This window comes from Manis javanica, chromosome 10 (assembly GCF_040802235.1).
Source record: "Manis javanica isolate MJ-LG chromosome 10, MJ_LKY, whole genome shotgun sequence".
Taxonomy (NCBI): Eukaryota; Metazoa; Chordata; class Mammalia; order Pholidota; family Manidae; genus Manis; species Manis javanica.
In genome coordinates this window covers 15,059,765-15,077,112 of record NC_133165.1, presented here as the reverse complement: position 1 = coordinate 15,077,112, position 17,348 = coordinate 15,059,765, and the positions used below count along the sequence as shown (strand labels likewise).

Sequence of the window (17,348 nt, the reverse complement as noted above, 5' to 3'; positions counted from 1 at the left end):
CAATATCTATTGAGAGTATACTATATACCAGTTTCTTCTCTTTTTAGGTACTGAGATTATAGTAATCAAACAGACAAAAATTTCAGCCCTATGGAACTAACATTCTCACAATACACATAAGACCAAGAAAAATGTACTTCAAGAAATCTGTGGTGATCAAAAGTTTCAAGTAGCTGATACGATTGTGTTGTCTAATAAATAAATGATCAAATGAGTGAGTCCTTCCAGGGTTTCTTACCAACTTTAAATAAAAGGCCCTAAGAACAAAATAAAATTACATATGAATTATTGAGATAAATTCTATCTATCTATCTGAGAGAAACAAATCATCTCATTGCTTCATTCATTTAAGATATGGAATTGAGTCAAAATAGTTGGGTATAGCTAAATGTATTTAAAATTTTTATCATGTGCAATTTCTCTTTTCTTTCTTTGCTTTTTTGTTAAATTCCTTTAACAAAATAGATAGATGACAAGTGACCATAATCAATGATATTTCTCCAATAACACTGAGCATTGAAAACATCTCTGTGGGTAGAGAAAAGGGGTTATATCTCTCCCTGGAATGGGATGTAATTTGTTTATATGAAGTTCAATTTCTTCATTTAAAACTTTTTATAAATTTCTATCTACATAATTAAATATAGAATAAAGAAAATTTAAAGGTAATAATTTAAATTTTTATTGCATATCTTCAGAAAAGACTACTAAATTAGAGAATTATTTTTAGTGTAGAAACTGTAAATTGGTTAGGAGTCAAAATAGGGAAATGCCTGCAATAGGAGGTATTTATTTATTTTATTTGACATGAAACCATAAGAACATTCATATTGATTTTAGGTGAACTATAGATAAGTTTTTAATTTAACATTACCTTGATATTGTGGGTTCAATTAAAGAGCCAGTTCTCATTTTCAGTTGGTCAAGTTCAGATCTTAGCTTTTCAATTTCTTCTGCTAATCTTTCCTAAAAATCAAAGAAGTGTCACTAAGATGATATGCATATGCTAATAATACCAACACTAAATCATGACAAACCATGCTACCAAGTTTAATGACTTTTTAAAAATGAAAACTGATGGAAATATTTTTATTAAAGATAATTAGACATAATAGTAAAATATGCCTGATTTTTCTCATTTAATAAAAATGTGAATAGCAGAAATAAAAAAAATTTTTTCTTTATTACCTAGCATTCACTAACTCTAAATTTTTGTAAATATATGGGAATGCTCAGGTCATAACTTGCTATATACACACCACTCAAAATGCAGAGTCAAAATCATAGCCAGCTTAAAAAACAAAGTACTAAAGTAAAATAAAAACATAAAGTAAGTAAAGAATTTCTATTATTCCATTAGGGTTGTAGGACACATGGGTGATGGAGAGAGAAGATTGAACTAACAGGATAAGGAAAAAAAATCACTTGATAAGAGTTAAAATTATTAGCTAGATTTTGGTGTAATTATTTGTGCATCTGATAATTTTTTCAGATTGGCATTATCTGTGTCTGTAAATTTATGAACATAAGTGTTTATTATAGCCCTTAGTTAAGTGCTTATGTAAGTGCTTGATTTTGTTTCCATAACTAAAACTTTGATGTCATAAATGTTAAATGTATCCTCTGGATTTTCTATTGCTGTTTTTTCCCCTCCCTATAGCCAGCGCTTAACATTTCACTTGGCTCATACGTCTCTTCTCACCACACCTTTTTGTCAATGTGGCCTTTGCAACGTTTCTCTCATCTGCTTTTTTTATTCTCACTACCATCATCCTACTCTACACACGTTTAACCTTTTTCCCGAATTATCTTACCAGCTTCCACAGAGGCAGTGCTCCCTCACGCTCTTCATCATACATTCCTCTGCTAGGTGTACCATTTTAAAAATAAAGTATAGTCAAATAATTGATTTGCTTAAAAATATTCAACAGTCTGTTACTGCATTTATTAATTCATTTATATTTCCACACAGATGCATTGAGCTCTCACGTGTGGTAGGCCCTAAGATAGAGAACTAACAAATTTCTTGCCCTTATATAATGTACAGTCTAGTAGAAAAGACAACAAAGAGGGTCTATAGGATGTTGATAGGAGGAGAAAATAGGAGAGTCATAGAATGGCTTTCCAATAGGTGATATCTGAACAATGGCTTAAAGAAAGGGAGTTTTAAAAAAAAAAGGGAATGTCTTAGGAAAAGGCATGGCAGACAGATGGACAACAGGTGCAAATGTCCCTTAGTCTGAGTGTATTTGGTGAGGGAGAAGGCAAGGAGGTCAGTGTGGCTCTGCTGGAGAAGTTAAGGAGAAAAATGGAATGGATTTAGAAAAGTATGGAGGCAGAGTTTGGGAAGGGGAGTCCTGGAAGGCCTTGTCAGTGACTTTAAAGTCTTTGGCTTTTACTTTGAGTGAGATAGGAAATGACTGGAGGATTTTTGAGTAGGGAAGTGAAAGGATCATTTTGATGACTGTGAAACAGACAGTTGAATGGATCGGGAGGCAGGGATGGAAAAAAATGTTTACTGTTCTTACAAAAACATAGCCAAGAGAATTATGGCTTGGACAGCAATAGTGAGGGAGAGAATGGATGGATTCTAGTTACATTTTGAAGATAGCACTAGTAAAATTTGCTATTAGACTGGATGTGAAGTGTGAGATTAAGAAAAGGGTCAAGAAGAACACCAAGGTTTTTAACCTTAGTAACTAAGGGAAAGAAGTTGCAATTTACTAACACTGCTGATGGTGGTGGTGGTGTTTGGGGCATGGTGGGGGGTTGAGTTGTTAAACTGGAGATGCCTGCATGTCCAAAGAGAGATGCTGAGTTGGCTCTCTTGAATATATGAACTCTCTCAGGGAAGGGGACACAGTAACTGATATAAATTTGGAAGTGTTCAATTTATAGATGTTATTTAATTCCATGAGATCAGATAAAATCACCAGGGACTGAACACAGAGAAGAAATTTAAGGATCTAAGGATAATTTTAGGAACTTCAAATTTTAGAGATTGAAATGATGAAGAGAAATAACGAAAGAAGAGGTTAGGTATACAGGGGATTTAGCTAATTTTGGACTATGGAATTGAATGGAAATTTGGAGTTATAAGAGATGTGGTTAGATTTGGAAATGCACTCAGCTATATGGGATGATATTCAGAAATGAGGCATGACCTGTGATATAGCTTCCTTTAGTGACTGACATAGACAAGGGCGCAAAGCATGGAATGAGTAGAATTGCTGACTATTTAAGCAGATCGTCGAAGCTACAAGGCTTGAGTGGATGGTGGGTGAGTGGGTTCTCAGGATTTTGCCAGTAGCACACAGTGCTTGGGATAACATTGCATAACAGGAACAAGTCCAAATTCACAATCTGGTCACAGATTAGTTCTTTAAACACATATCTGTCACAGCAAACTTGTGATTCAGCAAATCACCCATTTTTTTTTTTCTCTGTGCTATTGCCTAGGCTCTGTCCTCTGTCCTGCCCTTCTCTGTTTGTTAAAATCATAAATGCCTTCAAGAGTCTGGTGAAATGTCATCTCTCTCTATGCAGACTTTCTGGACTACTTCATAAAGAATTAGATACTATTTTCTGGTGCCATTTAGTATTGCTCTAGATCTGTCTTTTGGGAGACTGTGCACACACCCTGACTATGGGACCAAATAGTTATTCTTTAATATCATAATATGTGGCATTCAACAGGGTTCAGTGGACAACTGTTCTTTCTTATCTTTATTCTTCCATCTTTTGTGACACTGTCCATGGGCCACAGTGCCACCTTCCTTCCTTCCTTCCCTCTAATGTGCTCTCTCTCCGCACCCCACCATCTCTTTTCATTCCTCCTATCTTTTCTTCAACACATATTTAGTTCTTCAGTTAGTGATTTTGTATTATTTCATTTGCCCATGCTAAACAAAATGAAATAAGACAAAATGGCTAACAAGAATTTTATAGGCTAATGAAGAGGAAAAGACGTATTAGCAAGGACAGCTGCTAACATCTCATAATCTGGTCCTTTTCTATCTCTTCTACTACATATATCAACAGGAATAACTGATTCCAGCCAAAATGTTATGTCTATTATTACTTAAGATAACAAAGTCAATACTCATATTTACCCCCGACCAAGCACCAGCAGTCAAGCCCCATACACTGTTTCCTTAAAACTTCAGTCAAGTTGCAACTTCCCAGCCTTCTTTATAGAAGCAGCGCATGGTAATCTCTCCTACCTGCAGCCCTTACTGTCTACTTCACTCATATGACACTTGTCTTTCCTCCGTGTGTCACCACTTTGTCAAATATTTTTTTCTCCCTCTTCAGTTAGATTTTTTCAGCTACTTTGCAACCAGAATCATGTTTGCAGATATATGACTTAGCATAATTCTTATGCATAATGGATATTTAATACTTTTTGCTAAAATTATAGCTCAACTAGATGCAAATTTGATTTTTGACCCATTTATATAAGACATGAACAAGGCAAAACCTTTTTTTTTTTCTGTTAGATGTCAAGAGAGTGATTATCCTTTAGGATAAGAGTAGTGATTGTATACTAACAAGAGGGAGGCTTCCAAAGTGTTGATTTTAATGTGTTTGGTTTGTAAAAATTTATCATTTCTCTCTTCATATGTATGCTTTTCTGTGTGTAACATACCAAAGTTAAAGTTATTTTAAATGATAAATTATTTCTTATGAAATTTATTTTACAACAAATATTCAGCAGGTTGAAATAGACAAATGGGCAAAATATGTTTCTGTAATACCTTATCATGTAAAGATTCTTCCAGATTCTTTCTGAAAGTTTCTGACTCTTGGATTAAAACATTCTACAAGAAAAAAAAAAGAAAAACAGAAACAGTAAGTTAAAACAGAAAATAATTAAATGTGTAGATTAATTTTTTATTACTCCAGGATCTTCTTGATTTCCTCCTTGGTGTATCTGTCTCTTGGTTTCCATAGAAACCGAGTTTCAATGGAATCTTTAAACATGACACTTTAACATTTTGAGAAATACATAATTTAAATGGGAAATGTCATTACTAATGCTTCAGTTGACAAACGGAATAGATATTATCTATTAAGTTATTTCTGATGGCCTCTTAGTCTTTTTAAAATTTGAAATACTCAGGTTACTCTTCAAATGGGAGAAGGTAACAAGCTAAATATCAGCCAAAGGTGTTATAGATAAAGAATTCAGATGAATTTATTTATATTTTATATTATCTGAAGAAAAAAGAAGTGATCAGTTTATACTTTTTAAAAGTTCAATTTCTATTTCAAATATAGAATTAATTTCTAAATAGTTAAATAATTAGGGTAATAAAAATTATATTTTAGCTATTTAAAAAGCTAATGTTACATGTATGATATGTAGAAATAAGCTGAATCATAGACATTTTTAAAAAACTTTGCCATAAAAGTATTATTGTTGTAAAAACTTTATGCTTTTTTTTTATAGTGCTACAAAGTATGATTTCAAATGATGCATTCTTTTCAAATGTACGTGGTAAAATTAAACTGAGTGTAGTGTTTGGCATAGCCGGGATGCATTTGGAATTGATTGGAAGAAGATATGCCTTAAGACTTCCCAATGGGTAAATTAATTAAACTATTTTAACATTTCACTGCAGTATTTTTTCCTGTTTTGATTGATTATATGGAGCAGAGAAAAATACGTAGCTTAAGTCATGATTAGCATTCATTCTAAATTTCCAGAATGATTTGTCTACCTGAGTTTTAGCTCCTGCCTTCGCTTATACTCTGGAACTGGCAACCAGCTCACACAACCTGCTGGTTTGGCAGCTGCCAGCTATCAGTGAGACAAACGCGGTTGTGGATAAAACTGCAGTCATACAGGGGCACTTTTTTTGAAGCAATGCAGCTGAAAGTATATTGCATTCCTGAATTCTGTAGTGCGACTGACACTAGTTCTATTGGTGACAAAAACTCACAAACATTATGTCTTTTCGACAAGTAGTTGATTCAGTTATTTGAATCATTTGACCAGTGTGAAGCCAGCATCCCTGTACACCCCGACATACTGATTTTTGTCTTATTGCTCTTCTTTTTTGTATATGAGGTGAAGGACAAATGAAAATATTTTCATCACAAAAGCAGAGCACATTTGAGTATATTTCTCTCCTACAATCATGCTAAAATGCAAGATTTCTGTAACATGTAGCATTTTTTCTTAGTTTCAAAATTAATGTTAACATTTTTACAGAAACTATTCTTTCACGTCTATGAATATATCATCCTTTCTTTTAATTAAAAAATGTAAATAGATCCTCTGACCAGTACAATGACTTCAGAAGGATATGAAACAGACATGATTATAAGAACATCGCTAAATGTTCGTGTGATTCTGCTCTCCCATCACATTACCTTCTCTTCTAGAGCAGCCATTCTTTCCTTTAAGTGCAGCTGTAAGCGCTCATTGGATTCAGTCAGAAGTCTGTCCACAGTATCGGATAATCGCTTGTTGTGTTCCTCATTCATTTTCTCTCTTTGCCTAGCCTTACATTCAAGAAAAAACAAGTAAGTTTGACATAAAAATAATCTTAAAAATACTTGGGTTTGTTTTTATATTTTTTCAAGTTTTAAAATCATATTTAATTTTATGTCTGTGTTGATTAAATGGGCTTAATATCTTTTTCTTTAAAATGCAAAGGGCATACCCATAAGATTTTAAATACAACCCATAGTCAAGAAAGACATTCCCTTCTTTTATGTAGGATAAGTCTCTAAGCTTATTCAGCGGTGTGGTTCTTAGCATACATACTCTTTGCAGTTCTTGATTTTTCTCTTCAAGTTGACCTTCTAGATGTCTCATCCGCTCCTCAATGTTTCCATGTCTTTCTTCAGCCTGTTAAGAAATACGAAGAATGCACCTGACATGTGAGATTTGGTTAAAACTTGTCCTCTAAATAAATCGAAATAAAATGTAAAGCAAGCTACTACCAACTGCAAATGTAGTTTTCAAAAAATAAACTTTCTTTAAACAGGCAGCTGAACAGCATCGCTTGAAATGTGTCAGCTACAAAGGCCTGTTACATCCGAAGCACCAGCAAAACATTGGAGTTATTTATGAGCAATGAAATCAGCCAAATGTAACATGCAGATTGTGCATGGTTTGAACACAAACCTGCCATTGTCCAATCTTAAGCTCCTGAAGCACTGAACTGCACAGATGGTCGATTATCAATAAATAAAAGTAACATAATTTTTACAAATGAAAAGAAAAACTTAGATGGATTCTATTTAGCGATAGAAAGTAAAGTCCAGTAGGACTACCTTCCTACGTATGGAGATCATTTCTTGTAGTTTAGCTTCCATAACATATTGATAATCATCAGATGAGGTAGAAGAGGTTGGATCAGACTAACGAGTCAAGGAAAAGGAGAGGGACAAAATTGAAAAATCAGAACTAAAGACACTGACACTGAACAGAACATAGCACAGAATGCTTAAAAGAAAAGTGTGACAGCAAATTTAATACTTTAACAGACAGAATCTTATGTGGAAAGACCTACACTGATATCTGATGAACATGACACAGTTGATGGTTATAAATGAAAAACAATGATCTAGATGAGAAGCTCCCGACCTAAGGTGCAGAAGGTTAGTGATGGCTGGCAGTGAAAGACTGTGACAGAATGAATTAAAGCAACTCTGAAGGAGTCATGTAATAATTGGAATTATGGGAAACCAAACACTAGAATATGTCTCTGATAGATTGTTAAAAGTTTTGTATTTGTTTTTATTTATCATATTAGTTAAAAATAATGGCCACATATCTACATGTTGAGGAGTATAAGGCAATGACTGGTGAAATAAATTTGGAAGACAATTTATTAAAAATCCAACTCTGTAGAGACCAGAGAAAAAGCTAAGCCACAGGGTTAATTATTATGAGAATTCTCCAACTGAAGCAGGATTGAGTTTCCTCAGCAACAGTGGCAAATATACAAAAAGATTTCTTGCCTCTGACTACACATCACAGCTATAGGTCTAGAACTTTAGTGCCTATTTTCACATACAGTCTCAATTTGAAATTTTAAATGAAAATGATTCTAAGTCCTCAAATTATCATGGTGACAATAATCCTGTGAGGACAAGAGAGCTTATTTGTGATCTCTGACACTAGGGAATGATACCAAATGGTTTCTGCATTGATTGGTTGCTATGGAAACAAAATAGTGCCCTAAGGTGACAAGGTAGCACAGAGCCTTTGTGAACTAACGTTTGCCCAGTGCCAGGGTTAGTTATGTGTCTGGGAGGTGACTGTCACATTACCACAGATGCAGAGTGTTCAACACATGTGACATTGCTGATATCTGAACCATATTAGTATGTTATGCACAGATTACATGTAAAGTTACACCGACATTTTAATCATAATTACAAGTTACAGAATATAACATCAAAATTATCCTATGTTAGGGCCACAACATTTAACTCCAGAGCATATTCTATTACATTTTATAAGTTTATTCTACAACAGTGACATTTACTTCATGCAAATGCAGGACTATAGACAAATATGCCATGTGATACCTGAAAAACAATAGCAACTTATTTAAGTATTGGCTCTGACACATGTGTACTATTTCAGGCAACAAATTCCAGTTTAATATACAAAATCAGCATTGTACTGGTGTGCTTATGCAAATTATAACTCAATATTTACATCCTGAAAATATTCCTTCTTATATTATTTCACAAATGGGGAAAATAATGAGGAAATAATAAATAACCAATTTCTCTTTCCTAATTTCTAAACAGAAAGCTACCACAGTCCCCAAATGACATAAAGTGCTTTAAAAATATCATTTGAAATTTATAATTCAATTAAAAATATAAGTAAATGGGTCAAAAATGTTGAAATTATATAATGTAAATTCATAAAGGTATCTGTAATCTCTCAAAAGTGTATTTTAACAGGCATTTGGTGGGATGAGAATTAATCAGTAGTAATGCAAGGTAGTCCAGGCAGGAACATTTCAATTTCCAAAACTGTCTCTTCGAAAATACGAGTGAAAAAGGTCTTTCAAGGGTCCTTAAAACATCTACTTATTTCCCTCTCAACTATTAAAAATCCACCAAACATTGTAAAAACTCACTTTAGAGACTGAACAAGAATTCTGTCATATTTAAATCACTATGTTACGGCTGCTACTTTTTATTGGTACTAAAAATGAATGAAATACCTTATGAACTTCAAGATGAATTATATCCTTGCTGAGGGAATATGCATTTTAATTAAACAAGTAAATATCACAAATCATATGATTGGGAGCCCCAAAATCTTTATTACTTGCTTAAATACTTGTCAAAGCCAAATTTTTAGTTTTATCCATGACTATTAATTAATACTTTTGACTTTCTAAAAGTCTTAAATAAGCTTTACCTACCTATTCACACACACACACACACACACACACACACACACACACACACACACACACACACACACACATCACAATAAATACACAAAGGAAAAAAGATAGCCTTACAACAAAAGAATAAATTCAGACATCATTTCTAACCAAACGCTGGGAACAATTTTCAACCACCATTGTCTTATGTTTACCTTAGCCTTATGAATACTGCAGTTTAAATAACTGGTATAAATACAAGGGTCCCACAAGAACAATCTGTTATTTTTTATATTCCTTGATGGGATGTATGGTTTATCCTCAGTTCACTCTTTAATGTGACATGGGAAAATTTCCCATGAGCTCAAGTTTTAGAAGAAATTAGAGGCAGAAATGGAGAATAAATTAAAGTTAAATTGAGGAGGGCCAAAGAAAAAAATAGGTACAGATAATAAAAATAGAAAAAAAATACTCCAAATAAAATGTCTGAAAGATTTATTAAGAACAGCATTCAAAATATAGGAGATGGGGTCCTAAGTTTAAGCTGGGAAGAGATCTTTTACATTAGTGAGTAGTGAAAAACATTTAAAAAAAGAAAAATTTTATGATAATATGAGATATTAAAAATGAATTGAAGTTGAAAAATTAAATCAAACAGGTTCTAGAAATGATCCTAATAGTGTTGAGAACAGAAGTCAAGAAAAATGACAAGATCATTGTAGCCATAAAATTTGGGAGAACAAATTAAAGAGAGATCTTTAAATGTTATAAAAATATTACAAACAGAGGGAGTACATTGAGGATAAACTCACAGCACTAGAGGAGTGTGTGCAATGGATTAAATATGGCAGTGATCTAGTAACTGCATATCTGAAATAGTGTTAATATAGACCCAGCCAAAGAGAAAGTGGCAAAAAAAAAAATATGGAGAAGCAAGCAGACTGAATTCTAGCATTTTTAACACTTTAAGAAGGATAAAACCCAACTGTAAAAAGGGGAAATCAAAGAATCCAGATGAAGTAGAATTTTAGCAATACATTATTAGGTAGAAGCAGACTGAGGAAATAATTTTGGGTGCACAAATGAATACACATCTCAAAACTAAGAGGAGCCCAGTATATAAAACGGAGGGCAGACAAGATGAGACGCCTGTTTCAAGTCATTTTTTAATACTCTAAATTAAGGATTCTTAGGTATATTTAACTTAAAGCCACACAAATCAAGTATTATGTTTTAAATATGTTTTATTCTCAGTCCATTGAGGTTACTTTGGGGCAAGTATTTGCTGAAGTTTAAACTGTGTCTCTTTGGGAGACTTCCCTGTATTTTAATCAAGATAATATTGAAGATTGGGTTGCACTAAAATTTTACATGATATGTTTTCATTATTTAGCCATCTCACTTAACTTCCCCTCAAATATATGATTCAATAAGATTACTCTTTATAAAAGTTCTTTATGTTCCTCAGATGAAAAGTCTAAGATTACATATATTAATCCATATTTGAGTTATTTAATATGTGTTTGCAAGAAAAAACAGAATACCACTACTATATTTGCAGGTTTTTATGTAATTTAGAGAATGTTTCTCAAGTCAAGCGATACATTTATCTTTACTGTAGAAATCACACATTTCTGAAATTGCCAGAGGGCTTTGTGGCATGATCTGTGACTGACTACAGTACATGTAACTCCAGGCTGTAACATCACTCTAATCCCACTAACGTTTTATTCAGCAAGTTGCTCCAGTGCTATAAGGGCAACCACCGATTCCAACACTTTCTAATGCTGCTCCACTTTGTCAAATAATTGCCTTTTCACTGCCTGATTAACTATCCTATTGTAAATAGCAGCCAGCAGTCTACTGTTCCTCTTTAATTATTTACCTTTCCAGAAAAGCAAATACAGGGCCCTAGATTTACATGCCTACCTTAGTTCTTTTGGGAAATTTCTAGGGCCAAAATTTGTAACTTGCAGCTCACTTATTTACCTTACCCATTTACTTGAGTGGTGTGGAAAACTTACCTCCTAGCAATGATTGTGTGGGAATTTAAATGTGTGTACACCTTTGAATTGATATTAAAAGTGAAATATGCTTTTAGGGACAAAATCTGAACATTTATTGTGGTAACATGCAAATACGCTTGAAGCAATGCCATTTCCATTTGACTGTGAAAGGTTAAGAGTCACTTTTTACAGTATAATGTTTGCAAAATTCTCAAATATGCAGATAACTGCAGAATCTAATGGCCATAGAATGACAGATAAATTTGAACATTCTTCAGATTATTATTGATTTTAATTGGTTCAGAAAAAATTGCAAGTATATTGGCTTTACACTTTAGACTTCTACAAATTAACTTCCAACTTCCAACACATTTTTTTTTCATGTTATAGTCAGAAAAAAAGAAACTGGTGTATTTACTACATTTTTAATTTCAAACAATTTATGTGAAGGGTATTAAATTATTATGCCTCGTACACATACATATTAAAGATCATCATTATATATTTATATTCAGTGATTATTCTTATGTGCAAAAGTTACCATAGAAAATTAACTATAAAGATACGAAATTTTATTTGTTAACGTTTAAATAGGCAAGGAGATCATCACATCTGTGTACTAATCATTCATGTCAGCATAAGATATGTATTATATGAAAAATTCACCTAAATAACAGACAAATATAGTAAGGGTTAAATAAACTTAATTTTCATAAAGCCTAGAGAAAATCCTTCCAGATCCATGTGGGTTACTGGGCATTTCTGCCAGCACCCCTAGGCGGACCAAATGCCCTATTGAAGTACCTTTGTCAGGGCGGCGATTCTCTGCGCCAGTTCAGCCTCTACTTCAGGCAAGGTCTCAGCTTTTCTCATAGTCTGCTGTAACTTTTGCTCGGCCAGCTCAAGACGCTCCTGTAACTGTCTGTTCTTCTCTTCCATCTGAAATAGGGACGGAAAAAGAGACATTTAAAGAGTCACAATTACAGTGGCAAACATCAGTCACTGGGGACTTTGTGCTTCAGCCATTGTTCTAGACTTAACACCTCCTCTCCTGCTATACACCTACTGTGCAAAGAGATGACTGTCCTTTGTTTTCCTGTGTTACTTTTCCATAGTCCCTAATAAAATTCAGCACATTAAAAAAGATAGAAAAGCTCTTGAGAATGACAGCAACAGAAAAAAAGTTTCTATCGAATATAACCTTGAGCACATGGAATGCAGCTCAGTACTAAGGCTTCAGATATACCATGGGAGCATAATATTGAAAATCATAGTATTAAGTGGAATGAGAGGGGGAAAGTAGTTTCTGTGATTGTCTCTGGCAAAGCATTTCTACTTCCAAGCTGTATAGTAACTGTACTTACTTCACAGGAGGTGAGATGGAAGTGTGGTACTACATGAGAACCGTTGAGCAGTTTCTAGCACACATCTAGAGCCCAAGTAAATATCAGTCATTACTTTTACTGTTATTACATGCTGACACTCACATCTGTCTAGTTAGCTCCACTCTAGGTGATGGAGAATGACTGACTGCCAAGAAATAGGGTATTTTATTTACTCCGTATTTGGTGAGAGTTGTGAGACTACAAACACAGACCAGGACAAAACCCAGACAGAGATACTGAACCTGCCGTAGGATGGCCTCTTTATTTGCGAGCTCATTTTCTAGTTTGTCATTCATGTCGTGTATGGAGGTAGATTCTCTCTGAGCGCTGAGGTAACGCTTCTCAAGGGTCGTGATTCTTTCTTCCATATCTTCCTTCTGTGCCATGGCCTACAATAAAATAATGAAAAATTTCAAATCAGGTTCTCAGATGGTTTAATGTATGTCTTGTTATTTAAATAAAATAGTAAGCTATAAAAACAATTGCTTTCCTGATGTAAATATTCATTCCTTTCTTTTCATGGAAGGAATCCAAGATATCATGTGAATTTTCCCAACTTATCTGTCAGAATTCTTACATCTTAGGTCAACCAAAAGCTTTCTCTCCTTGAGAATATGATGGAGTGCATTTTGAAACTGTGTAGTGTAAAACTAACATTCTCAGAAAAGAGGTGGCAGATCAATTAGCTCATCATACAGTAGAAATAAGCACAATTATGGGTAGAGCTGCAAAGAATAAAATTGGTAAAATGGTGGCTATGGTTCCAAGTTGCAAAGCAATCTTCAAACAAGGGAAAGAAGTACCATCAGTGTTCGATCTTTGCATATAAGGGAACTCAATGGTTAAAATGGGAGGACGAATAAAGTAAATCTGAATCACATTCACAAATGAATTGACCAATTGATTTTGGAACTTAACAATTTCCCTTGTTGTATGTACTGCAATTGAAAAAGAATTTAGAGAATGAATTATCAGTGAGTAGATAACCCTAGGGAAAAAGTCATCAATGCAAATGGAGGAGTGAAACCATAGCCTTAATAGTATTTTAAATAATAAGTTTTAAACGATCTAATTCATAGATAAAATGGAAATGATTTTATCTTCCTAACACCTTACGTGGGAATTTACTAGTAGGCATATATCCTACTTTTGAAAGAAGATGTTGGGAAAAGTTGGCTGCAGAAGCGAGCTTCATGGGCCTGGTGTGGTTTCCTGATAATGGGGGAAGCTTCTCTGCATAAGGTGCCTGAATTGAGGGGACCATGGAGGTTTCCATATATTACGACTCAGATTCTTTGATCATTCATTCCTAATCAGTCCCTTGGCTATTCTCCTCTGGGGTCAGAGCCAGTCCTGCCCTACCCGCAAAGCAGATACATTTTCTTCCAATTTTCTGAAAGAAACAGAAGCCCTTAAATGGATTGTCCTTCGACTTCCTGATCTTTCCTCACCACCATCTGGAAATTTAACTGTATGGACACAATTCCTTAAACTTCATATTTCAATTTAGAACAAACAGGTGTACCACCTTCTCTCAACATTTATCATTTTCTGTGCTCCGGATTTTATGTTTTTCCTTCTTTAGAGACCTTGAGCACTTTTTTTCCCCCTGGAATTTCAAGGTTATGGTAGAGGTAAACCCGGAAAAACACCTGAAACAATGAAGTGGGCTTTCAGACATGTGCGTGCAGATCGGAGGTGGAGGGATGAGGAAAAGGGGGTGATCCAAAGAAATAAAATAAGAATGATAAATTATCTGCTTGACCACTGACCATAATTAGAATTCAAAACTGGTGGAGTGGGTGGGAAGAGTCGCCACAGTTTTAAATATGTAGGCAAATTATAAGTAGGTAATTAATAAAACTCTGCAAAAACAGAAAGGTTGTACAACAAAAGGAAATATGATCATAGCAAACTACTATTTGGATCCAGTTGTGGAAATTATTTACTAGTTGTAATGATGGTAACACTGGATGTGATTTTGAGATAATTACAGAGAAAGATGGGTGAAAAGAAAAGGAAGGGAGAGCATAAGAGAGCTAAAATCCTCATATAATAGCAAGATATAGATTAAGTTTAAAGAGAGAAAATACCAAAAGTAGTGGCCAAAGGTTAAAATTAAAATCTTAGGGAAGTGAGAGGGAAGGTTGGTGGGGACTCTATGTGGGAATATTATTTTTCTGTGTGTATTTTTAGATTTGTACCCTATTGATACTGACTTTGAAAAATTATCTATGTATAAGAAGTTGAAATTAATTAAAAAGTGCTATGTCTACCATGAAACTCACCATGCTGTCCTCAGTACCCGTTGGTACTCCTGCTTATCCACAAATCAGCTCTTCATGTATTACCAGACTAGGGTATGACACCACTCTCCCCAGAAATTCAGGATCACTTTTAAAAGCTCCTTCACCTCTAACTCCTACTTAATAACCTAACCTGTCATCTTGCTATTGGTCTTTTTTTTTTCTGGATGGTTTATTTTCTATCTGATGACCAAGAGATCATTCTAAGCACCAGTCTAATCATATTGCTTCTAGGCTTCAATATCTTAATGTTCCCCTCCATTTTCAATGTAAAACCTGAGCCATAAATAGAGAAAGCAAGTAGCTTTATGACACTTCTCTACTTCTATGTACTGGGATTAATAGTTACCCCTCACCCCAACCTTCATGCCCACCTAGGACCTGTGAATGTCACCTTATTTGCAATTAAGTTTTTGTAGATATAGTCAAGTTAAGATGAGGTCATACAGGATTAAGGAGGGTCTTCAATCCAGTGATGATGTCCTTATAAGGAAAGGGAGATCTGGGGGCATAGAGACACACAGAGCAAAAGGCAATGTGAAGAGGGAGGCAGAAATGGTATTTATATTGCCACCAGATACAAACATCAAGGATGGCCAGCAACTACCAGAAGGTTGAGGAGGTAAAGAAGGATTCTTCACTAGGGGCTTCAGAGGAATATGACCCTGCTGACACCTTGATTTGGGCTTATAGACAACAGAGCTGTAAGAGAAGAAATCACAGTTGTTTTAAACCACCCAATTTGTGGTAATTTGTTATGGCAGTCCTAGGAAACTAATAAACTCTGTGATTTCTTTTCCACCTGGAATCCATATCATTTGCCTTTATTGTCTACCTCAACATTGCTTACTTTCAAGACCTATTTAAGGACTACTTGGTTAATTATGTTTGTATTAAAGTTCAAATGTATGAAATTCAATTAATCCATCAATTTAGCAAAAATTATCCAAAGTACATTTTTGCAATATTATATACATACACCTGGATTTGAACCATCTCAAACAAGGTATGTAAAACTAATTATTTTAGATTTTGACATTTTATATTTCATAAATTTTAGTCTAATGAAGGTAGAGTTTTAATCTTAAAGGGTCCCTTTGGAGTGCTCAAAAAAATGTTCATATAGTATTCTGTTTACTTTATTTCCATACACAACTCTGAGGATATTATGTCAAGTTTTGTAGCCCACAGAGAAAATTCTGAATCTAGCTTATGTATGTAACTTCTCACTGAATTTAATAGCAATAAATTCAGTTAAAGGCACACACACAGGCTTTCCGAGAACATGTGCAGTGGAGTAGTGCATTATTTGCTCCAAATCCTAGTTTTTGATACCTATTAACTGTTATCAAGGGTAAACACTGATGAACTTCTCTACACCTTACCTTCTTTCCTTTTTTATTTTGTTTTTGGTTGGGATATTAATACCTTCCACAAAACATTGCTGTGATATAATATTTTTAGTGCCATGCATGGTATCCCACATATAATACAAACTCAATAAATAATAGCTGCTTCATTAGTATTATTTTAAGGTCAACTGCTTTTTAAATTGAGATACATAGAATAAAATCCATGAATCTTAATGTACAGCTCAATGAATTCTGACATGTGTTTACACTCACATAACCATCACCCAGAACAAGGTATTATTAATTACTATTATTCCTATAATTAGCCGATCTGTCTATGGCATCCATTAGATGCAAGAGTCATTGTATATGACTTTGGTATTGCATTTTTGATTCAGTTATTCATGTGGGAAATTCAGTTTTTAACTGCAGGCAATGCTGCTAAAAATACATTTTGAATTTACAAGTTGGAGAAATATCTTTTCCCTGTGTGTTACTTGGAAATTCTAAAAAAAGCTTTTTCTAGTCCCTGAAAACTGCTGCCTAAGGAAAGGAGAAAAACAGTGTAAAGATTCAATTCTTTCTTAACCAAAAGGTTATGTATAAGCTGGATTTTATTATATTAAATAAGTATAACTCTGTAGTAACTCAGATCTAGTAAAGTGAAAAATATAACCACATTTCAGGTAATAGAAAAGACAAAATGGATATGTGTTCATTAATTTAATTACTTAGAAAACTTTTAAAGAGCCCTTAATAGAAAGCTGGAAAAATAAATTGGTTTTATTCACAAAGCAATATATAAATACTTCACAGAAAATTTTAATTCTTTGCATATTTATATATGTAATGACATTTTATTATCCAACACCCAATTAGTAGCCTTCCTGATTAAAAAGTGGAGAGATAAACCCCTGTTATGAGATTG

The 17,348-nt window shown here is 34.0% G+C and overlaps 1 protein-coding gene across 29 annotated transcripts in view; it reads right to left on the bottom strand.

The window, feature by feature from the left end:
* PPFIA2 (PTPRF interacting protein alpha 2) overlaps positions 1–17,348 on the bottom strand; it is a 493,962-nt gene that overhangs the window by 87,039 nt on the left and 389,575 nt on the right. For 20 of the 29 annotated variants that reach the window (XM_037010643.2, XM_037010646.2, XM_037010644.2 and 17 more), the window contains 6 exons: positions 13,005–13,151; positions 12,182–12,316; positions 6,776–6,859; positions 6,379–6,510; positions 4,758–4,820; positions 875–966 (listed from right to left, as the gene is read on the bottom strand). In XM_037010643.2, the coding sequence (XP_036866538.1) occupies positions 875–966; positions 4,758–4,820; positions 6,379–6,510; positions 6,776–6,859; positions 12,182–12,316; positions 13,005–13,151 (653 nt within the window). Of the gene's footprint in view, positions 1–874; positions 967–4,757; positions 4,821–6,378; positions 6,511–6,775; positions 6,860–7,287; positions 7,375–12,181; positions 12,317–13,004; positions 13,152–17,348 lie in introns of all 29 variants that reach the window. The other 9 variants (XM_073214786.1, XM_073214785.1, XM_073214788.1 and 6 more) reach the window with 1 other exon arrangement.